This window comes from Pseudogymnoascus verrucosus (assembly GCF_001662655.1).
Source record: "Pseudogymnoascus verrucosus strain UAMH 10579 unplaced genomic scaffold scaffold_42, whole genome shotgun sequence".
Classification (NCBI taxonomy): domain Eukaryota; kingdom Fungi; phylum Ascomycota; class Leotiomycetes; order Thelebolales; family Thelebolaceae; genus Pseudogymnoascus; species Pseudogymnoascus verrucosus.
In genome coordinates, this window is record NW_017263693.1 from 27061 (window position 1) to 49196 (window position 22136).

Sequence of the window (22136 nt, forward strand, 5' to 3'; positions counted from 1 at the left end):
CGGTGCGACGATAGCTGCCAAAGTGTCTTAATTATATATTCCGCAGAATTCCCCTTCCTCCATGGTTTATTTTGTATCTACATCTCGACATTTCTAGCAATCCCCACTGTCTCACATTCAAAATGATGCAACCTTCCATGTTCATATTGTACCTCCTTCCTCTCGCACTCACCACGGCATTTGACCTGAACCCTACGGTCAAGTTACCATCTGGTGCCAATGTGATTGGAAGCTCTATTGCCGGTATTGATTCCTTCAAAGGTATCCCATTCGCTCAGCCACCTGTCGGACAGCTCCGATTGCGGCCACCTCGAGCAATTGTCAACCAGAGCGGTAATATCCTTGCCACTGGTATTCCGAAAGCCTGTCCTCAGCTATATCTACCCATCGATACCAGCAATATACCAGCCGCCGCTTTAGGACTTCTGCTCAACACCCCATTGGTGCAAACCTTTACCAACGCCGGCGAAGACTGCTTGACCATAAACGTTCAGCGGCCAGCATCCGCCACTTCTTCATCAAAGCTTCCAGTTATCTTCTGGATCTATGGGGGCTCATTTCAATTTGGATCAACTCAAATTTATGACGGCAGTTTCATAATCACAAATTCTGTACAACAAAGAAAAGATGTGATATTCGTCGCCGTCAACTACAGAGTCGGCGGCTTTGGATTTCTACCAGGAAAAGAAGTTCTGAAGGACGGCTCTGCAAATCTTGGTCTGCTTGACCAACGTCTCGGCATGCAATGGGTAGCCGATAATATCGCTTCTTTCGGGGGTGATCCAGACAAAGTCACGATCTGGGGAGAGTCGGCTGGGTCCATCTCCATCTTCGACCAGCTGGCTTTGTACGGAGGCAACCACACCTATCAAGGCAAACCCCTTTTCCGTGCTGCCATCATGGATTCTGGGAGCATCATTCCGACCGAGCCAGTAGCTAGTCCCCGCTCTCAGGCAGTATACGACAGAGTTGTTAAGAACGCTGGTTGCTCTTCCGCCGCTGATACTCTTTCTTGTCTACGTGAAACAGACTACACCACCTTCTTGAATGCTGCCAGTAATGTTCCCGGTGGCAGTATTGCAGGTTCCTATCTGCCGCGTGCGGATGGAAATAGTCTCATGAAATCCGCCAACCTCATCGCTCAGGAAGGCTCCTATGCGCCGGTCCCATTTATCATTGGGGATCAGGAAGACGAAGGCACTATTTTCTCCCTTACCCAGTTCAATCTCACTAACGAACAACAACTCGTTGACTACTTCTCCAACGTTGTCTTCCCCAACGCCTCTCGAAGCACAGTTCAAGGATTAGTTGACACCTACTCCGCGGACCCATCAGCCGGTTCGCCCTACAATACAGGGCTTCTCAACAACTTTTACCCCGAATTTAAGCGCCTGGCTTCTATACAAGGCGATATCGTGTTCACTCTTCAGCGGCGCCTGTTCCTTGCTTTGGCATCCCTTGCAAAACCAAATGTCGCATCGTACTCGTACCTGTCGTCCTCCTTCTACGGCACACCCATTCTAGGCACCTTTCACGGGACTGATGTTCTACAAGCCTTTGGTTATATTCCCGGCATCCCAGCTGCCAGTATGCAAGCATACTACATCAGCTTCGTCAATACGATGGATCCTAACCAGGGGACGAGTGCGCTGCTGCCGAAATGGCCTAAATGGAGTACGGGGAAGCAGCTTCTCAATTTTCGTGCGCTAAGCAATACGATAATTCCCGACAATTTTAGAGAGGCTAGTTATGAGTATCTGGCTGCTAATATTGCTGAATTGACAGTTTAACATGATAGCTCTGGAAATTCACTGGTGGGGATGAGTGGCAGTGGCGGGGATATCTCCTAGATTTAGGCTCAAACTGCAGGTTATCTGTTCTATATAAAGACCTTAAAAAGCAATTAATAAGCCATTGATTGAGGTTTGAAAGACTGTTAGCATGCAATGTTCAAATAATAGACCGTGCATTTGAGTGTGAAGAGTTTTCATTGATGCTAACCACTAAACCTAATGTACAGGGCCTGATATCATCGTACTGATGTCGGGGGAGTAGGGCCGACTCTGCCAATTGCTTGGCAACGAGGCCGGTTTTCAACATGCAATAGCTGCTTTTCTAAACTTGCTCCTGTAATAGAAAACCACATGCTGAGAAATATGCCAGCCAATTGTGACAAGAGCCCCACTTTAGTCATTAAATGACCGCTCCACAAATCTTTGGAAGTTTGGCTGGACAAACAACGCCACGCGTCCTAGCGGCCGCTAGTAAAGTGCGGGGAAATCCTCCTGTTCTCCCATTTCGTAATTGACTCGACGTTTCTTCAAAGTAGCATTTTAACAAGAGTAGTCTCATTTGTTTCTGGAGAGGTAGTGTTTACTTGTAAAGAATCTATATTGCATATCTGAGCCTCTTCCAGGTGTTTTAATGGTACAGTAATATGGCCACAATGATTGTTCCACGAAAACCCCACTCGAAGACTCGAGGAGGATGCCGGACATGCAAGTATATAACCTGGAGAATCCGTACCATCCCCAATATGACACTGACTGGTTTTGTAATAGGTACAGACGCGTCAAATGCGATCAAGACTGGCCTGCCTGCGGGAGGTGCAGTAGAACTGGCCGCCGTTGTGACGGCTACGAAATGCCGAATAATGAGAGGCTCACACCTCGCTATATGTCTCTAGAGCATTTCCGAGAGACAATCTGCTCTCCACTCACCTCGTCGTTGGTATCCCACCCGTTCAGTACGAGACGCCCACAAGAACTACGCTCGATCCAGTTCTTCCAGACTCGCACGATGCCTGCGATGTCCGGCTGCTTTGGAGGGTATGCCTGGTACTCTCTGGCCATCAACTTTGGCACGGCATGTCCTGCCATTCTCCATGCTATAATTGCACTCGGCGCATATCACGAAATCTCAGAGGCCGTCAAAAGTACGGAGGCGTGGAGCTTAGATCGTAGCGCGAATCCGTCTGACCTTTCCTCTTTAGCCTCCGTACAGTACATGAAGGCCATTCCTCTCCTCCGCGACAGTCTTTCCTCGAACGAATCCTCGCCTGCTGGAATTGAGATAGCTTGTGTATTGTTCGCTTGCATAGAATCGCTCAGAGGCAATCGACAATCGGCATCCGTACACGTTACGGGCGGGTTAAGCGTATTAAAATCACGACAAAAGAGCCAGCTTATGTCCTCCGAGGAGGCGATTATGAAACCAGTGTTTGCTCGGATGAGCCTCATGCAATCTCTTTACGGCCGCCCCAGAGGCATTCGGTTTCCAGAGCTTCTAGATCCATACGACGAGGCACCCTCTCTGCGTGAGGGTAGATTTGTGAATCTCAAGGATGCTTACACTGCGAGCACAGGGATGTTGAATGGAAACGTGCGTTATGTTGAGATGACTAAACATGGCGGCTTTCCAGACCAGGCTACAACGGATATAGCATATGCGGCCCATCTTTCGCAGGTTAAGGGTTGGTCCAAAGCTTTTGAGGCTTATGTCAGTGAGCCTGCTACAAGCGAGGAAGAGGTTCTTGGACGAGTACTATTGCGCTCACACCACTCGCTTGCGCGCTCTTTTCTGGCAGCTTGCAGAACTCGACAAGAGAAATCCTTTGACCTTGACATTTCCCATTTCGAGTTGATCGTCAGATCTCTGGAACCCTTCATTTTGCCCCTAGCAAATTCTGGACAACCGTTCTCGACATCCTTCTCGCTAGATATGGGGTTAGTCCCCACATTGTTCTACACTGCGGTCAAGTGCCGACATCCGAAAGTGAGACGGAGGGCAATAGCGTTACTACGTCTTGCACCGAGGCGAGAGGGGCTTTGGGACGCGATTGAAGCGGCCAAAGTTGCAGAGCTAGTGGTTAAGTTTGAAGAGACTTACCTAGATGAATCTGGAAGCAAGCGAGATTCGTCAACAGAGCCGCATTTGATACCAGAATGGGCGCGGATCCACGACGTCGACATCCTGGATATTGATTCTCTGGACCCTTCGCGGCAACTGGTCATTCTAAGATGGAAACCCGATGGGATCGATGGGAAAGTTCAGGATATGCGCAGCTACATTCGTTGGTAATCTATCTTTGTGGCAGAGTTAATGTTCGCACGCTGTTTCTACTCGATGCTGGAGCTCTTGTGCCTGAGGAGAGCACCCCTAACCTATACCATAAGCAACACCCCGGCGCCTGGCCGACGCGCTCTCGTGCATGAACTCGTCGAGCCCCTCACAATCCGGACGTGCCATGTCTTCCCCCGAGAGTTCGCACGTCGGCAGCATAACACTGTTGCCGCACTGGCATGAAACGCCCCAACCCCAATCGTGCCACGCCTGCCGGGACGCCCCTCCTCTCCATAGGTTAATCGGAATAGTAGACTCATAATCGGACCTGATCAAGTCTGCGCGGAGATAAACCAGGTCTGACAAAAGGAGGCTTCTTAGCCCGTGCGTCCATCGTGGTTGGCCACGGTCTGAGCTCGAAGTTCGCTCAAGCTGCTCTATCTGATGGTGCGTCTCCATGAAGCGCAACAGGTCGTCGCCCTTGACGCTGACGCCGCGGAAGGTCAGCCGTTCAACATGCCCGCGCGTGCCAATCCGGCATCCGCCAGTTCCGAGAGCCCGACCGAGAATCGTATGAGGGCACACAGCACCCTGGCAAGCTGGTGTACAAGCACAAATTCGAGATGGCGGCACTACTGCGCGGCATCGCCGTCGTCGCTAGCCAGTACACCTGCGACGCGCGCACCCACAGCGTCTACAATTCGTCTGGCACGACATGTTGGGCCGAGGGACTCATGAAGCGGGCGTCGAGCTCTAGCGTCGACAGTGAGTTGCATCGGCAAAAAACGGCGGCCAGGCGGTCCACAAGCTCGGCATCGGGAGGCACGCCTGGGAATGCCGCGCGATGGCGCAGCCAGGAGAAAACCGCGGCGGTCTGGGCTAGCTGGTCTGCTGTACCCGGGACCCAGACTTCCTAGTCTGGGGGCCAGTACTTCCGGATGGAGAGAATATAGTCGGCGGTAAGAGTCGTCATAGCTTGTTCCACCTGCCATAGACGAGCTGTCTGTGGAGGGCTGCCGAGATTGATTCTTATTTTCGATCGTTTTTCATTGAGCACATCATCCCAGAGCCTGTCACATATTTGAGGCCAACCAGAGGCAGGTGTGTGGGGCTGCGCCAAGTAGCGCACAAGCTGACCTAGCAAGGCTTTCCGCCCCCTTTTCATTGGGTCGTCTTTTGGAGGCCACCTGAGGATGTCTTGGCAGAGCCTCGCAGGTCTCAACTCGACATTTGTGTATTTAGATCCAGCCTGAATGAACTGCTCTTTTGCTAGTTCACGATACAACGGGAGTCGGACATCTCGCGATGATTCTCGGATCATCTTTCTGAAGATGTCGTTCGGCTGCGGCGTCGGGGATATCATTTCAATCATTTCAATCATCTCTTCTGTCGACACTTTCATCAAAGCGTGCCGCGAGACGTCTGCGACAATAAAGACACTGCACCAAGAACTTCAAAATTTAGGGACGTGGTTAGGTGAATTGCAACAGGAAGAATCAAATTTTGGGGAGTTAGCAACTGAACTCTTATCGAAGAGACAGAGAATCGAGGCGGAAGTCGAATTGAAACTTCATCGACTCTTGCGTCGGATTTTCGCCATCATTGCCTTTGGGTTATCTCAGAGCTTGGGTAGCCTTGCGATAACACGCAGGCCTCCGCCGCGTCACCGGCGGAGATCCTGCGCGAGCGTGAACAATCCTCGGCCACAGCCAACACTCGTATCGGAGAACCTTTCACGATTCGCCTTTTTTATTCGTCAACCCTCGGGACCTCTGTGTTTCTAAGCCTTCCATTCAGGGCCCCTTCTGCTCTGTAGAAGGTGGTGCGCGGTGTGATGTATTGACATTACACGACGTTAGACCCGACGTTATTAGCCAACTGACTCCAGGTGCTTCGGCAAGGCTGGTAGAGACAAAGCACTACAGTGACGAAGAGTCGAATTATGCAACCATCTATGAGCAACCCATCGTCCCCACTCTGTATCCTGATCCTCAATATCCCCTCAGCAAACCCTTTATGGACGAGACGACCATCTCGTCGTGGCCATCTCCAGAAAATCCCGAATTTGGCTACTCCTCCACAAATGGAGATGCACAGAAGACATCCTCAACTCCATCCGCCTCATCAACTCCTCACACATCTTCCTCCGCATTCGGATCAACTGCTTCTGGTAACATCGATTGGATTTCCTGCGAGTTTGCAGGCTGCCAAAGAACATTTACACAACGCCACATCTACAAGTGGGTATTTTTCATCCAATTATCAAAAGCCTTCACTCATTCTAACACAATCCTCAGCAAACACAAAAAGTCCCACGAACATCCAGAACATTGTTCTATGTGCGGGCGCGGCTTTGAAACCAACAAAGATGTTCGACGCCACATCAAAGATAAACACCAGTCGACGAAGGATTTTCACTGCCTTGTCACTGGATGCAAGTATGCACAAGGAGGAAAGAGAGATGGTTTCGCACGGAAGGAAAACTGGAAGAGGCACTTGCGAAATCAGCATGGGATGGGTGACGAATCTCCTTGAGTCCTGGGTCTCGTAATTTTACTTTGAAGCTGTACAGAAAGTTTGATTTTCTTTAAATGCTAGGCTTTCTTTCTATCCAAGTAGGGATACACTTCTCAAATGTTTCTCAGACAGTACCAACGACACTAGGCATTAAAGTTATTACTAAGCTGGATGTGGCGCACCAGTTACCGCAGTACCTCCAGCCACTGTTGGCCTTTTATGCCTAAGGGATCACAAATAAATTACAGCGTAATCTAGGTTATAGTGTTTTAAACGTGGATTATAGGGATATAGGCTCGCTTAAGAACGCTATAAGGACATAGGGAACCGTATCACGAGAAGTTGCATATAGGAGTGTAAGTTAGATAGAAGTCGGTGCAATCCTATAGGTCTACTACGAAGGATACAAAAAAGATGAAGGCGTAACCCTATATGGCTGTTCCCTTAAAATACCTAAAACCGCTCTAATTTAGCTAGCTCCCTATTTGCCTAAGGCTTCCTTACGTTATGTGCCTAAGGCTGTTAGTTGCAACTAACCCATAACAGCCCTAAGTCTTAATGGCGCTACGTAACGGCCGTAACTACCCTAAGTAAGGAGGCATCCTTATAGCTGTCCCTAGTAGGCGTAATCTTTTTTATATAATGTAAGGACATAGGGCACTATATTATAAGAAGTTATATATAGGAGTGTAGGTTAGATAGAAGTTGGTGTAATCCTATAGGTCTACTATAAAGGATATAAAAAGATAAAGGTGTAACCCTCTATAGCTATTCCCTTAAAATACCTAAAACTGCTCTAACTTAGCTAGCTCTCTATTTGCCTAAGGCTTCCTTACATTATGTACCTAAGGCTATTAGTTGCAACTAACCTATAACAGCCCTAAGTCTTAATGGCACTACGTAATAGCTATAACTACCTTAAGTAAGGAGGCATCCTTACACTTAGGGGTAATGTAGGCTAGGGGACTAGGGCTAGGGGACTAGTACCTTAGGCACCTTATGTTAGTTATACCTATACACTTATATGCCCTATGCCCTATAGCTAGTAGGAGGATAGCATATAGTACTAACCTACTACTAAGTTAGTAAGGGTCTAACTATAAAGTAGTAGATAAGAATAGCTAAGCCCCCTATAAGGAGGGCTTAGAGATTAGTCTATTAAATACTATTTCTATTACTAGAGCCTATAGCTATAGCACGCTTCTACTAAACCCTTATAAAAATTATTAAAAATTAAAATTATAACATATTTTACTTATAAGTAACTATATAAGTAAGTAAGTAACATACTAAAACACTATTACTACTACTACTATACTACTATATAATAACCCTTATTTAATTATAATTAATTCCTAGCATGCTATATATTCTATAGTACTACTATTAGCTGTCTATTTATATAAATGTTTAGTAAAAGCTCTTTAGCTATAAATCTAGTCTATTAAAATGTTTTAAATTCTAACCTATAAGAATTCCTTTATATAGAGTTAGACACTAGCTTCTCTACTTACTATAGTAACTAAAGAAACATTATATTATGTATTTTTAACTTCAACTTACCTAATCTATAGAAGGGATTAATCGCTAGTTAAAGCGATTTTGCTCCCTAGCTATAATTTGCCTACCTACTACTATAGATATCATAAAGTAACAGAGGTAGGTCTGTACTATAAATGTAAGGTAGAAGCGTAAGTATATTCTTTAAACCCTCTAGATTTCTATAGAGTCGGCCTAACTGTCTCTGCACTTACCGTGAACTCTAGGAGTGCCCGAGATAATGTCAGCTGACCCACTTCGGCTTAAGACTCTTATCGATAAGCGCGGCAAAGGAGATTGCCCCAACTGCTTAATCTAGAGCACTACTGTAAGATTCGGCGATGGAGACCTATCTAACCCACTAGACACTTATGGGGAAGAAACTATGGCAGGTACGTACTGTCTGTAAACACGTAGCGCATGATCTTGACGGGCATCGAAACGGAGTAGCTGTTTAAGAGAGCTTGCTATAGTCATATCTAACAGATGAAAGAAAGATACGTTTCGGTTGGACCAGAACAGCCCTCTTAGACAGACAAATGCAAGACAGCCAAACTCCACCTTCTATCAACCGCACCCCAGAGTGTTTCTTATATGAGCTTGTGTTTACGCCTTGTGCATATCTTGTTAGGCGGCCACATATAAGTTCCCAAATTAGACATATTCTACAAGCTAGATACTTTATGCATATATGCGTGGTAGCTCTCGTCTCCTAACTTAACTTCTAAATCTTATGCCCATCTAGTCTCTGATATCATCAGACTAGTACCCTACTGAACATACGCCTCTACCTCGATCTCAACCTCCATCCCTGGAATACCCAACTTTGTCACCTCAATGCAAGTCCAGACAGGCTGATGGTTGGGCATCCACTTCCTGAATTGCTCAACCATGATATCAAAACTTTTGTCGAGATCGGTGTGATAGCTTCTCACAGAGTATACATTGGCCCATCCATCACCGCCTGCCTCTCGGACATTCATCTCGACGTTCTGAAAGGCAAGTTGGATCTGCCCGATGATATCGCCCTTCACAATCTCTCCAGATTCATTCCAGCCGCCTTGGCCGGAACACTTGATGGTAGGACCGATGCGAACCGATTGTGAATATGAGTAGAGTTTATTGTTAGTCTCGCCGACGCCAGCATAATTCGTGAACTTGATAGGAGACATTGTTCCAGAGGATCTTGATAAACGCTGAGTTATAGGGTTTGTGTCAGCCTCTGATCAGAACTTCCATTCATGTTGTAGCCCAAGGATTGTGCTGTAACACTTACCGGAGTAATTTTGCAATCAGGGAAGATGAAGAGGAAGTTGTAATACAAGTAGCTGGAGAAGGTGAAATCGCGGGGTTATATAACTGGTCTGATGGGAGAAACATTATATTGCTCTGCATCCGTGTGTCATGAACTCATGATCTATTACCGCGCTTATCTCGGTCGTGCAGTCGGAACGAGTGGGGCTACTTGCGGGGTACAAAGGAACCCTTGATATTGCTCATTGTGATAAGCGCGGCTGGGCTAGGTACGGTGATAAACTAAAGCAGGGGAATGTTGTGATACACCTCCTCGACGATATGACATGCTCCTAGAGCATGAAACTACTACTAGATCTGATCCTTCATCATCCAAGGCGAGGGGAGGTCTAACCCCTCTCGACTCGTATATTCCCCGCATGCCCGAGTTTCGGGTAGTCTCTACAATACCGGTATCATTGCTCAGCTAGCTGTAGGTATCCACTTCTGCTATAATGTATAAGTAACCCACATTACAACTTATATCAGAGTGACTGTCTTCTAAACTATCTTCTGAATAGTCTACTGATTTCAAAACGCGTATTTTCACTACCATCATGTCATCGACGCTGTTCCAGAATCTGTTGCTCCCCAATGGAGTTGCCTATGAACAACCCTTAGGTTTGTTCATTGATAATGTGTTTGTCTTGCCAGCGGAGCCCAGTTTGATACCTGTGGAAAATCCGGCGTAGGTCCACTCGAGATCTTCCATATACCCAAACTCCTAATATTGCTCTAGGACGGGGAAAGATATAATCAGTGTTCATGCCGCCTCTGGGATTGATGTCAACAAAGCTGTCGCTGCAGCTCGTCAGGCGTTCCGTGGAGAGTGGAGGTCTCTGAGCGCTACTGACCGAGGGTCTTTGCTTTTCAAACTGGCCAATCTTATCCATCGTGACCAGAAATTAATAGCGGCCATTGACTCCATGGATAATGGGAAGGTAGGTAAAAACACCTCACAGCCCATTCATGATGACGTGGCTCATACTGAATTAGACCTACAATGAAGCCTTGACAATCGACCTTGATGAGGCGTACAATGTCTTCAAGTATTATGCTGGTTGGGCAGACAAGATATACGGGCGTACTATTGAGATAGCGCCGTCTAAGTTGGCATATACGTTGCAAGAGCCTCTCGGTGTCTGCGGTCAGATCATCCCGTGGTATGTTATAATCTTGCCTGGTTTTCTTGTTTACACCTATCTTTCTTTGACACTGACGGAAATTTTCCCAGGAATTATCCATTCATGATGCTCGCCTGGAAGGTTGCACCAGCACTTGCCTGTGGCAACACTGTGGTCTTGAAGTCTGCAGAGCAGACTCCATTGTCAGCACTCTATTTCGGAAAATTGGTTCAAGAAGCTGGGTTTCCCAAAGGAGTAGTCAATATAATCTCTGGCTTGGGAAGCATAGCTGGCAGTGCATTGGCTATGCACATGGATGTTGATAAGATTGCTTTCACGGGAAGCACAGCTACTGGCCGGCTCATCATGAAGGCAGCTACTTCGAATCTGAAAAACATTACACTGGAATGCGGCGGGAAAAGTCCAAGCATCGTTTTCGAAGACGCCAAGCTGGAGCAAGCAGTCAAATGGTCGCACGCGGGAATCATGGGCAATCAAGGGCAGGTGAGTAGTCCAAACGCAATTGCAAGTAAAGCTTCTGCTAACAAGCACTATCTTGCTAGGTCTGCACGTCCACATCGCGCATCTATGTGCAAGAATCGATTTATGACAAGTTCGTTGAGCTTTTCGTAAAACTGACGCAAGAATCAGCAAAGCTTGGAGATCCTTTTGCAGGAGAGACTATTCAAGGCCCTCAGGTATCCGCTGCTCAGCTCGATAAAATTCTTCAATACATTGAGGAAGGCAAGCGTGAAGGGGCCCATCTTGCTACTGGAGGTGTTCGGCACTCCTCGGAAGGCTATTTCATTGAGCCAACAGTTTTTACTAATGTAAGTCTAAGAAAAATCTGTAGTATGGAGGCGGACCAGAATACCCGAGACTAATTGTCCATACAGACTCATGAGGAAATGAAGATCGTCAAGGAAGAGATCTTCGGGCCCGTTGTAACCATCAGCAAATTCAGTGACGCAGCGGACGCGCTCAAGAAGGCTAATGATACCTCTTACGGTTTGGCTGCCGCAATCTTCACATCGGATATTGAGAACGGCCTTGCTATCGCTTCAAAGGTTGAAGCTGGCATGGTGTGGATCAACTCTTCCAACGACTCGCATTTTGGTATTCCTTTCGGTGGCTATAAGTCTTCTGGAATCGGTCGCGAGTTGGGACCTTACGCTCTTGATGCGTATACACAGACGAAAGCAGTCCATGTCAATCTAGGAAACACTTTGTAGTGGTAACATCCGTAGAATTCTGTATTTTCATTGCTTCCGTCGCCTCAAACAATTGCTGAGCAACTACGTCACATAAAACAAAGGTGAAATTTGGTACTGCCTCACACAAGTAATGGCACGTCTATCATTATTGATCTCGCTTAACCTCATTTATGGCTCGCCGCGATCACTGGCTCACAAAGCCTCAAGGTACCCGCGCAATAGCTGTGATACTCTCCCACAAAAGACAAATGCTAGGTTTCCAGCCTCAGGGGCACGCCAACTTTGCACTCGTACGAGCAGCGAATGATATGTCATGATGGTTTCAATTGACATTGATGCAGATTCCTCCTCCTCCTTCGTGGACTAATGAGAAAAAGCTGAGACTAGAGGAAGGACACTAAGTAGGTCGCTAGCGTAACCAAAGAACATAACCCAGCTCTTACAGTCTACAGGACCATCACCACATAGCGAAGAGAAGTCTTCGATTGTCAATTCACTCCACTCATGTTCTACTGTGTACTGCTTAATATAGCGATATAGAGGTACAACTCCACGATGAAGCCTCATACTTCTACATCAAGCTTGACATGACGCTGATGCAGCCACGATTGTACAAGGGTCCAAGATAGGAGCGAAAGCTTTGTGCTTTTCAAGATTTCGGTCATATCTTCTCCATATAGCGCATTTAGACTGTGACACTGATAGTCCCAAGAAGTTTTACTTACTCTTAGCATGAGGGGATCAATCCACAGATCTCAAATTCACATGTAGCCGAGAAGACTTCGATGAACGGAGAGCATGCATGTTTCAATCGTTTCGAGGAGGACGAATTCGCAGAATTATTTGTGTATACAATAGCTACTCGACGCCCAAACACGCTTGGATGAGATCAACTGCCCTAATGACTTTCTCACAGTTCCACTTCTTTCCGACTAGTTGCAGATTGATGGGAGCACCCATGTACTCACTTGGCTCGTAATTAGCCCAATTGTAGGCATCCATGTCGTTCCTCGGAGTATATATTTCATCCTTTGGGTGCGACTCGGGAGAGCACTTCAAACCGGTTGGAAATGAGTATGCTGGATAGTCCAAACAGTTGAACACGCAAGTATACCCCCAGTAACGAGCGGTATCATGTCGAGAAGCAGCACAAGGCCCGACGGGACATAGCAGAAAATCTATGTCTGGATGTTGATTCCAGTCTTGGAGATATTCCGCTACACACAGAAAATTAGTTCGGCATAAGCGGCAAGCGGCAGTTTGAGGAAGTTCTTACTGCGATATTCCTCCCGCTCCACATTCAGAGCCCAACTCTCCGAGATAGTCCTTAATTTGGTGTGGGGACCAATAATCGACTGGGCTGCCAGTGGCAGGATTGGTTCTCCAGAGGCTTTCATGGCTTCAAGGTTATCTGCACCTCCATCCTGGAAGTATAGCTTTCTAATGACATTGTAGCCTCTAGAATGTTGATATGGTTTCCATTCTCGAAGTTCGAACAATGGGTTTTCCCGCAACTTCTTCACAATAGCTTTCAGCGCTGCTGTGATTGGTGGGTGTGGCCTGACAAATCCATCATCCTCAAAGAAACCTATTGTGATTTTCTTTGGGGTAGGAGCGCCTCTCCAAGGCAAAGGAACCATATCCGGTTGGTTACGCCACGGTTGAGTGTCAAGGACGTTCCGCATGAAATATTCCGTGTCACGCGTAGTCTTGCAGATGACGCCAACAACCTCCGGGAAAGCCTCACAGCCCTTCATAGGGAAGTTTGAACCAGCCAAAGGAATCCGACAGGAGGTTGCTTTCATTCCATGGAGTCCAACGTTGGCAGCCGGCGCACGGATACTACCGCCACCATCAGCAGCAAGCCCAATTGGTGACCCATGAAACGCGACGAGGGCTGCTTCTCCACCACTCGAGCCTCCAGGGCTGAGGTTGCGGCTGTGTGGGTTGAGTGTTCGGCCAAACACTAGAAGGTCAGTTAGCCAGACCTACGGGAGGATGTATACATCACACCTACGGTTTGATACGGTCTCAAGCTGCATCAAGGTCTGCGGATTGTTGGTTTTGCAGTAGAATACTGCTCCGGCGTCTCTCAGGAGTTTGACAATCGGAGCATCCTTTTCGGCGATCGTCCCCACCCACGCAACATATCCTGAAGACGTATCTTTGCCTTTGATATCAAAATGATCCTTGATCGAGAATGGCAATCCGTGCCAAGGGCCGACAACTTTGCCAGTATGAGCATATATTTCGTCCAGCTCTTTCGCTTGCCGAAGGCCATCATCGAAGAAGATGTGCGTCATGCAATTGAGCTGTATCTAGAGTTAGGATTTTTCCCTTGTGTAGATATAGCTGCGGGAAGCCGAGAACCATTGGTACGTACCACCTGCTGTGCAATAGCTGCACGTTTACAAAAAGCCAATGTCAAGTCGTAGCTTTTGAGCTTCCCTTCCGAAATCAGTCGTAGCAGCTCGGTGGCATCTTTCTCTGTCCATGCCAACTCCTCCGCCGTCATGATCCCGCTTTCATACGGCACACGCATGACATTCCTCACTTCAGGACCAGGGGGGTTCTGGAGGCGCCATTCAGATGGTATTGCTGCATCTCTTTTGTTCTGTTCCTCTTGAGCAATGTCTTGCCATGGTCGTCGCTCTTGAGTTTGAGCCATATTGAGAGTTGCTGTCTGCAGGAGCTCGTTGTAGTTCAAAGAAAATAGCGAAAAGGCTCAGATATAACACACACTTGTGATCGTTTACTTTAATGACACATAATTATGTCGGAACCAGAGTACTATGTCCGTAGTCCCTCTTTTAGCTTCTCGCACTTCTAGAGTCATGAGGCTGTGTTCTCTCCTATCAGAATTGGACTATATAATGTTTGACCCAGTACCTAAGAGTCTAGGAGTTTGTGAGATAAGCGCGGCTGACTCGCCCCCGCATTAAAACGTTGAAGTATTGATAAGTGGAGCGAGGGAGATCGCCTGGGGTGTGAGAGGACTGCGACTGACCTTACAAGGAGTCAATGATAAGAGCGGCTAGGTCAGATTTCATTAGCGTTCAAAGCGGCCTCCGAGACCCACATCAACAAAGCCGTCGGAAAAGGTCGAAAGGCGCTTCAGTGAAGTCTAAAGAACGGAAGCCTCTGAGCGTTACTGAGTGGGATATTAGCTTCTCAAGTTGAGGACCCTGTAGTGTAGGATTGGTCCACCCGGACCAACAATATATCCGGGGTTACGGGGGAATGGAGAACATTCGAAACGCGGGTGGCAAAACTGCCTCCCAAAACTGCCACCCGTCTTCGAACGTTCTCCATTCCCCCGAATACCAACCTTTGGTTGGTATTAAGTAAGGCCTACCCTTACTAGCTTAATTAGCGTAGAGCGGAACCGTATGTACTGTAGGTTAGCCGCTCTTATCGCGCACATTTCCCCGCATTCCCATGTCTTTGGTTTGATTAGCAAGTCGAGGACGCAAGAAACGAGGTTTTCTGCTCCTATCTCACGTACTCTCAGATGTTAGATACTCAAGGACCAGTAGATTTCCTTTCTATCTTTGTTCTCAAAGTTCGGTCACAGATGACAGGGAGTATCTATACTAGGTCGTCAACCATGCGCTTGCCCGAAGCAGAGCCATGGGCGAGCCAACTGCCGAATCTCGAAATCTTAGGCTCATCTCCCCATATCAGCCAGCAGTGTACCCATATCTCCTACCAGAGTGTAATTTGATATAAAACAGCGAATAGGTCCTGAATAGAAGTGGCAAGAGTAGATGCTGAAGCTCTTGTTCATCAAGATGGCCGCCAACCAAGATTTAGAGACAACCACACAGGTTGCCGACGCATCAACACTCGATGACTTGCGCCTGTCTCCCGGAACAGTATTCCTTTCACATGGTGAGTTGCCTTCGGTACGAAGTTCTAGACAGGACGGCGCTGATTGCATCGTTAGCTAAAGACGCCCCGATCATTCTGCAGCCGCGGCCATCAGAAGATCCCAATGATCCTCTGGTACAGACTCCAATCTCCACACCCCACATACTATAGCACGTGCTAATCAACAGAAGTAGAACTGGTCAAAAATTCGGAAGACGATCAATTTCTCTCTTGTTTTATTCTATACGCTCCTCGGATTTGCAGTGTAGGTCTCAAAGCGGAGTGGGCATTAGCAATCGTTAAAGCTGATTCATCGGCGATAGCATCACTGTCCAAACGCCTCTATGGGCTCCCATCAATGAGGACCTTGGGTTTTCGTCCGTCGCTCTGACCAATGGGTACGCTACTAACGTAGCTGCATTGGCTGTTGGTTGTGTCTTTTTTGTCCCGTTGGCACTCAAATACGGCCGGCGACCCGTATATCTAACCACCACTCTCCTTATGTTATTGTCATGCATATGGCAGGCGAAGATGACTACTTTAGCCGATCTGTACCTCTCTGTTTTCCTATCTGGCCTTGCTAGCGCCGTCAACGAGGCTTTGGTTCAAATTACAGTATGGGATCCTTCTGAATCGTCGTCGTAGTATCTCTAACAGGTGGATCAGATTGCAGACTTGTATTTTGTGCATCAGCGAGGTACGATGAACGGGATCTACATTCTTTGCGTAGCAATAGGGGTATGTATCACGATTCCATGCTGGATCATGAATGCTAACGATCGGCAAGAACTATCTTGCGCCAGTGGCATCTGGCTACGTGGCAAACTCCCAAGGTTGGACGTGGTCATTCTGGTGGCCCTGCATATTTTTTGGAGTTGCGAACGTGTTGATGCTTTTCTTCTACGAAGAAACGAAGTACATAGGACCTATAACTGGAATCTGCCAGGCCAACGGACCAAACCCAAGTGTACACACTGAACCAAACCTGTACGAGAAGGCAGCCAACGACAAAGAGACTTCAGTGGGTGACCCTATACCCACCATATCTCACTTAGAAGATCCCTCCGTCTACATTAATAGGAACATACCTCTGAAATCCTACAGAGAGCGACTGCCGTGGTTCGTGAACAGCCCGGGGTCTTTTGCAAGCTTTATCCGCCACATATATCAGCCTTTTCAAGTCATGGGATTGTTCCCTATTGTAGCATTTGCATGTCTTCAATACGGTACTGCAATTGCCTGGCTAGCCATTCTTGCAACAACTGAAGCTAGTCTCTTTGCGTTACCGCCTTACAACTTTAATACTATTGCGATTGGAAATCTCAATATTGCACCTTTCATTGGTTTCCTCTTTGGATCTGTGTTTGGTGGTCCAATCAATGATTGGTCGATCGTACGTCTAGCAAGACGGAACAGAGGCATTTATGAGCCAGAGATGCGCCTCCGACTATACATCATCCCAGTTCTAGCAATGGCAGCCGGCCTGCTTATGTATGGCCTCACCCTTGCTAAGGTATGCCAGCAATCAATATGTGAGCATTTTCTGGGACTGACCGTTTCTAGGGAGTGCATTGGATCCTGCCTGCCACAGGCTCAGGGATAATGGCTTTTGGTATATCCGCCATCATGGACTTGAACCTCAGCTATCTAATAGATGCACACATAGAAGTTAGTTATTGCGAATGTTCTACATGCATAGACCTTCCTTCCTAACTAATTGAATCCAGATCCTCGGAGATGCCTTGGTTGCAGTAACTTTTGTTCGCAACGCCATAGCCATGGTCATCGTCTTCGTACTCCCTCCTTGGATGAATGGTATGGGCACTTATAATATGTTCGTCATCATGGGAGTGTTGTCGCTCACATTTGGTTTGACCTTCATACCCATGATGCTGTATGGCAAGCGGGTGCGCATTGCTTGCTCTAGTAGATATGCCAGATACGCCCAGAAGCAATTCAGTCCCCGCGGAGTCTAATGCGACCAAGCATCAAGATGTTGACATGTACCTCGGGTTCTAGTTTTAGCAATATAATTTACTGTTCTGTTACACTTTTGTGTAAATAATGCGATACTCAAGTACAAAAGCTCGCCTGGTACTTAAATGTCCCATGGCTAACCCAGTCCTATAGGATACCGAATGCCACTGAACCTTAGGTGACTGGTTTTGGATTATTTTGACTGTTAGTAGCGGCGCTTCGAGCTTACATCAAACTTACGAGTTAACCTTTTCGAAGTTTGCATCAGCAGTTATTTCCAAAAAAATCTCTCGCGGGGTTATCCTGAGGTATGAAGGAACGGCTTCGACTCAAGTGGACCATAGTTGACCTACCTGACCAGTTGACGGCGTAGGGATAGTGTTCAGTGGCTCCCGGTGTATCGCTTGATTTCTCAACGGCACATGACGTGCCAACGAAGGCGGTTGTGTTGGAATTCGGGTGTGTTGAGCAGCGGAACAGCATTGGACGAGGCAAATCACAGGTGACGGGCAGGTTTGGGCTCAAAACCCAGTGCGTCGGGGTTCTGAGGCAACCCCGGCTCACACCAAGCACCAATTGGGGAGCCCGACGGTAACACTGAGAAAAGCCGTCATTTTAGGGCCAAAATATCACCGTATCCCACGGTGCCCGTCCTCTTTTCCCCAACAGCCTGCAGGTGCTTAAGTGCTCACGTGCTCAAAATATATATGGGAGAAGCGCAGACACGTCGCTGATATGCTCCTTCAAGCCTTTTTGATAAAAGTCGATGTAGTCTCGATTCGGAGATTCTAGCATGGGTGCACGACGACAAGCCCCATTAAAAAGTATTGACTAAACGAAATGCCACTCCCAGACTCATGGTGGCTCTCAACGTGAGGGGAAATTTGGTCGTGGCGCGACCACTCGAATCAGCGCATGGGCCTCGGGTCTTAGTGTTGGGCCTGGCCGCGCCACACTACCAACGTCCACCCTTCATTTGCTCGACCAGAGATATTTCCTATCACCCGAAAAATACTTGACTAATTAAATAATGGGTGGGCATCAAAGGACTACTCTTCCGCCCCACGCTAATTGAGTCGAGTAGATAAGAGCGGCTAACCTGCCCTCAACAATCAAGGATCGGACATGCATTAGATATCGAAAGTGCCATTTCCTCTCTCTGTTTCTTTCTTTGCTTTACATTATTATCGGGCCCCAGCTCAGCTGCGCTTATCATGAACCCCTTAACGTTGTTGAAAACATCGACCTTCTCGAGAGCAAAGTCCGGATGCTCGGTATGCAGGCTCCGCAAGAAAAAGTGTGATGAACGCAAACCAAGATGTGGAGGTTGCGAACGGAACTACCTACTCTGTACATGGCCATCTGTCATGTCAGCTAAGGGCGATCTCCGGCGGAGTAGCAAACCCCCTGGAACCCATTTGAAAGTGGAGCTGCTCCCCGCAGCGAAGGCCTTAGAAGTTCTCGACCACTGCAGCCACAATCTTCAACGGAAGACGGACACTGGAGACAACGCCGCACAGCAATTATTTAGGAGTTCCAAGAGCACTCCTGAGCGAGCTTCATCATCAACAAGCCCAAATCTTCTAAAACCAAGCGAGGTGTTCCAAGTCACAATGACTCGACCGGCCTCCCGAACCCTACTTCAGCACTATCAAAGTCGAACCGCGGATTTGCTTTGCGCCTCTCAAAGTCGTGAAAACCCCTTCATTTCACTCTTAATTCCATTTGCAGCAACGCATGAGCTCCTCCTTCAATGTATCCTAGCTCTTAGTGGTGTTCACTTCATCAATAATTCCAATGGCGCTCCCTCCTCTGATATTATGGCTGCCACTTGGACACACTATGGACTAGCTGTCAGAGGACTCAAACATGGGATTACGAGATTTGCATATGGAGAGCAAGAAATTTTGCCACTGCTTATGGCCACTTTAGTGCTTTGTTTTGTAGAGGTGAGTCCTGCCCTACGACCAAAAGTAGAAGTTAGCTGATGAGTGGATGCAGTCGACTAGAGGAAACGTAATCAGCATCGCCCAACACCTCAAAGCTGCTCGAACTTTTCTACTCTCTTGGCTTCAACAGCGTCAACCCAAGATTGAAGTAGAACTACGAGGCTTCGTCATTGAATTCTATCTATACATCGCTATATTGAGCAATACTCAGCTAGGACCTGAGTGGAATGAATTAATAATCGAAGACTGTTCTTTGCTATATGGTGATGGTACTACAGACTGTAAGAGCTGGGGAATGTTCTTTGGTTACGCCAACGACCTATTTGGTATTCTTCCGGCAGTCTCAGCTTTTGCTCACCAGAGCAGTAGAGAAGAGGAGGACTCTACGAACAAATCCTTTGAATTCATCGTGAACTATTACTCGTTGCTTGCACAGGTGAATAGTTGGCATCCCCCTGAAGCTGGAGATCTGGCATTTGTCGCTTGTGGCAGGATATATCAACAGGCTCTCCTTCTCCTTTTGCATACATCGTTCTATAGAGACGAACTTGGGTCTATGACCTTGAACAACTTACTTGAGCAGGGTGTGCGGGAATTCCTGGCGCTCTTAGAGAGTTTGCCTGTGGAATCACCAATTGCAACTACACTCTGCTGGCCACTTTCGATTGCTGGCTCCTGCGCTCGCTCCGAATTACATCGCAATAGTATACGAAAACATCTTAAGATGATGTATAAGAGATTCAACATGGAGAATATCACGGCTGTTCTGCGGGTGCTCGAGGCTTTGTGGGACGGTGATCACTACAAGCCACTCTACATCACAACAGTAATGCGACAGCAGAATGAGCACTTCATTATTCAGTAGTACGCCAGTTTAGGCAATGGACAAACGGTAAGAATATTTACAAGTGTGGAATGACAGGACTATATTAACACTTAATGCATGCTTTATTGTCTAGTCTGATATTTGAAGTATTGTGTATTTATTGTCTAGAGCTTTCTATCAAGTACTATAGGATGGAAACCCCCGTGGCTGCAAGTGGCTGTTAGTGGCTGTTAGTGGCTGTTAGTGGCTGCCTAGCCACTCAGATCTTTCTAGCCTCACTGGAACCACGCACCACACGTCGGACCTTCCCTCCCGTAGCATCAGGGCAAGTTCCCTGCTTGGAGAACTCGGCAGCCCCACAGAAGTTAAGGCCACTAGAGTAGTTCATGTACCCATAATCGGTGTGCTCATAAGGTCTCATTCTCGAAGTCCCAGCAATGAAGTTGCCGCAGTTGTAGGAGATATCGACGGCGTTGTTGCTGACGAGGTTCGATGGAACGGTGATGGATGACACGGCTGAAAAGTTGCAAATGAATGAAACCGCGGAGTTCTGGATAGCGTACCGCGCAGCGCCGGCACCGAGCTGCGGCGAAGAGGAGGCGTAGTCGGCGATGCGCTGGTTGGCGATGTTGGTGTCCCCGGCGTTCATGGGGAATGCGCAGCCACACCAGGTTTGTCTGGAGTTGCCGACGGCACCCCGCTTAGTGTGGTCCAGTGTAACATAGGTGGATTCAAAGTCGGTTTTAACGAGTCTGTGAACTTCTTCGCCAACTTCGTTGTAGGAGACTTCGTAAAGTCCGTTGGCAAGATCGCCTGGGAGGGTGAAGGCAGAGCCAAGGGCAGCGAGGCCGCTGAGGACGAGGAGAGTCTTTGCGTGCATTTCGGGAAGGGATGGTTCTTGGTTGAAGAAGCAAACGAGTAAGTTTAGAGGTAGAGTCTATGAGAACAAAGGCCGAAGGCGCTAAACTGAGTTTTGAGTGCTTGGAAGACGAGAGAGATCTGTGAAGCTACAGATCAAAAGTCATAAAACAGAGGAGCAGCAAATGATTTATATAGTTGAGAAGACTGCTCTATTTATCACCGACCCTTCCTTACAAATGATACCAATTGTGAAGCATAACGAGAAATGAGGGTTAGTAGGTAGCCATTGGTTACTATCAATCTGAGGGTATTCCTGACTTCAGCGCCATGAAATAGATCAACAGAAAATACTGCTTCACTCGGAGCTGTAGGATTGAAGGAATGCAGTAACTGAAGGAACGACAGCTGAATACGAGGATAGAAATCCTGCAGGATTTATATGTGTAAGCCTGGATTTAGCCATTAATAAGGACAGGAACACTAACTTTTCGGCATAAGTGGCACCTATGCGTAAATTCTCTCCTACCATCCACGAAAACTATACGCTGCATTCCTCTAAAGTGTCCGCTTTTAACTATATATCTTCCTCTGGGCAGGGGGGGGGTCCACGTAAGCCGCTATGACAGAAAGTTTAGCCCCCGGCTTAACCTACCGTCGCTTCACCCCGAAGTCAGCCTTAAGGAGGCGGGGAGCTGTACCTTGATCCCACCCTGAGCCTATCGGCACGATTGAGAATACCAAGCCACGGAATTTCAAGCTTCTGTGAGACAGAGCTTGTGCATGGCAGAACGGGTGGAATGCCCAGCCTTCGGTCCGATGTGATAGTTAACTCGAATTCTCCCGTTTTAGTACCACCGACGACATGCATATGCACTCAACAAAATGTGAGAAGTACGGCAACCAG

General features: G+C 47.5%; 9 protein-coding genes across 9 annotated transcripts; 6 read left to right on the forward strand and 3 right to left on the reverse strand.

Moving 5' to 3' along the window:
- Positions 1 to 122: 122 nt before the first annotated feature.
- On the forward strand, positions 123 to 1814 carry VE01_07075 (uncharacterized protein; the record flags this gene model as incomplete). Its single annotated transcript, XM_018276511.2, has 1 exon — positions 123 to 1814. The coding sequence occupies one exon, from the start codon at positions 123 to 125 to the stop codon at positions 1788 to 1790; it is 1668 nt and encodes a 555-aa protein (XP_018127810.1). The 3' UTR covers positions 1791 to 1814.
- Positions 1815 to 2799: 985 nt separating this feature from the next.
- Positions 2800 to 4979, forward strand: VE01_07076 (uncharacterized protein; the record flags this gene model as incomplete). Its single annotated transcript, XM_018276512.1, has 3 exons — positions 2800 to 4072; positions 4435 to 4509; positions 4570 to 4979. The coding sequence occupies 3 exons, from the start codon at positions 2800 to 2802 to the stop codon at positions 4977 to 4979; spliced, it is 1758 nt and encodes a 585-aa protein (XP_018127780.1).
- Positions 4980 to 5393: 414 nt separating this feature from the next.
- Positions 5394 to 6597, forward strand: VE01_07077 (uncharacterized protein; the record flags this gene model as incomplete). The annotated part of the gene is made up of 3 exons (XM_018276513.1): positions 5394 to 5836; positions 5922 to 6302; positions 6360 to 6597. 3 exons carry the CDS (start codon positions 5394 to 5396, stop codon positions 6595 to 6597), a joined length of 1062 nt encoding a protein of 353 aa, XP_018127779.1.
- Positions 6598 to 8692: 2095 nt separating this feature from the next.
- Positions 8693 to 9594, reverse strand: VE01_07078 (uncharacterized protein). Its single transcript, XM_018276514.2, has 2 exons — positions 9395 to 9594; positions 8693 to 9314 (listed from the first exon to the last, which is right to left on the reverse strand). The coding sequence occupies exon 2, from the start codon at positions 9288 to 9290 to the stop codon at positions 8889 to 8891; it is 402 nt and encodes a 133-aa protein (XP_018127778.1). The 5' UTR covers positions 9291 to 9314; positions 9395 to 9594; the 3' UTR covers positions 8693 to 8888.
- A 374-nt stretch (positions 9595 to 9968) lies between these two features.
- Positions 9969 to 11767, forward strand: VE01_07079 (uncharacterized protein; the record flags this gene model as incomplete). The annotated part of the gene is made up of 6 exons (XM_018276515.1): positions 9969 to 10099; positions 10151 to 10352; positions 10408 to 10574; positions 10646 to 11039; positions 11099 to 11365; positions 11432 to 11767. The coding sequence occupies 6 exons, from the start codon at positions 9969 to 9971 to the stop codon at positions 11765 to 11767; spliced, it is 1497 nt and encodes a 498-aa protein (XP_018127777.1).
- An 821-nt stretch (positions 11768 to 12588) lies between these two features.
- On the reverse strand, positions 12589 to 15023 carry VE01_07080 (uncharacterized protein). The gene is made up of 4 exons (XM_018276516.2): positions 14133 to 15023; positions 13767 to 14061; positions 13026 to 13715; positions 12589 to 12966 (listed from the first exon to the last, which is right to left on the reverse strand). The coding sequence occupies exons 1-4, from the start codon at positions 14415 to 14417 to the stop codon at positions 12608 to 12610; spliced, it is 1629 nt and encodes a 542-aa protein (XP_018127805.1). The 5' UTR covers positions 14418 to 15023; the 3' UTR covers positions 12589 to 12607.
- Positions 15024 to 15073: 50 nt separating this feature from the next.
- On the forward strand, positions 15074 to 17659 carry VE01_07081 (uncharacterized protein). The gene is made up of 8 exons (XM_059463856.1): positions 15074 to 15640; positions 15696 to 15754; positions 15814 to 15884; positions 15943 to 16234; positions 16286 to 16357; positions 16407 to 17132; positions 17183 to 17287; positions 17347 to 17659. The coding sequence occupies exons 1-8, from the start codon at positions 15517 to 15519 to the stop codon at positions 17593 to 17595; spliced, it is 1698 nt and encodes a 565-aa protein (XP_059319472.1). The 5' UTR covers positions 15074 to 15516; the 3' UTR covers positions 17596 to 17659.
- A 714-nt stretch (positions 17660 to 18373) lies between these two features.
- VE01_07082 (uncharacterized protein) lies at positions 18374 to 21487 on the forward strand. Its single transcript, XM_018276518.2, has 3 exons — positions 18374 to 18630; positions 18681 to 19545; positions 19598 to 21487. The coding sequence occupies exons 2-3, from the start codon at positions 18811 to 18813 to the stop codon at positions 20408 to 20410; spliced, it is 1548 nt and encodes a 515-aa protein (XP_018127806.2). The 5' UTR covers positions 18374 to 18630; positions 18681 to 18810; the 3' UTR covers positions 20411 to 21487.
- Positions 20631 to 21251, reverse strand: VE01_07083 (uncharacterized protein; the record flags this gene model as incomplete). The annotated part of the gene is made up of 1 exon (XM_018276519.1): positions 20631 to 21251. One exon carries the CDS (start codon positions 21249 to 21251, stop codon positions 20631 to 20633), a length of 621 nt encoding a protein of 206 aa, XP_018127811.1.
- Positions 21488 to 22136: the final 649 nt, after the last annotated feature.

Bases quoted from the DNA above. Each gene is read 5' to 3' on its own strand.
- VE01_07078 (XM_018276514.2), bottom strand. From the start codon at position 9,290: ATGTCTCCTATCAAGTTCACGAATTATGCTGGCGTCGGCGAGACTAAC.
- VE01_07080 (XM_018276516.2), bottom strand. From the start codon at position 14,417: ATGGCTCAAACTCAAGAGCGACGACCATGGCAAGACATTGCTCAAGAG. The intron at 14,062-14,132 runs GTACGTACCAAT...CTCTAGATACAG, and splicing joins CAGCTATTGCACAGCAGGTG to CTCAATTGCATGACGCACAT. The intron at 13,716-13,766 runs GTAGGTGTGATG...CTGACCTTCTAG, and splicing joins GCTTGAGACCGTATCAAACC to TGTTTGGCCGAACACTCAAC.
- VE01_07081 (XM_059463856.1), top strand. From the start codon at position 15,517: ATGCTGAAGCTCTTGTTCATCAAGATGGCCGCCAACCAAGATTTAGAG. The intron at 16,235-16,285 runs GTATGGGATCCT...CAGGTGGATCAG, and splicing joins AGGCTTTGGTTCAAATTACA to ATTGCAGACTTGTATTTTGT. The intron at 16,358-16,406 runs GTATGTATCACG...ACGATCGGCAAG, and splicing joins TTCTTTGCGTAGCAATAGGG to AACTATCTTGCGCCAGTGGC.
- VE01_07082 (XM_018276518.2), top strand. From the start codon at position 18,811: ATGAACCCCTTAACGTTGTTGAAAACATCGACCTTCTCGAGAGCAAAG. The intron at 19,546-19,597 runs GTGAGTCCTGCC...GAGTGGATGCAG, and splicing joins TAGTGCTTTGTTTTGTAGAG to TCGACTAGAGGAAACGTAAT.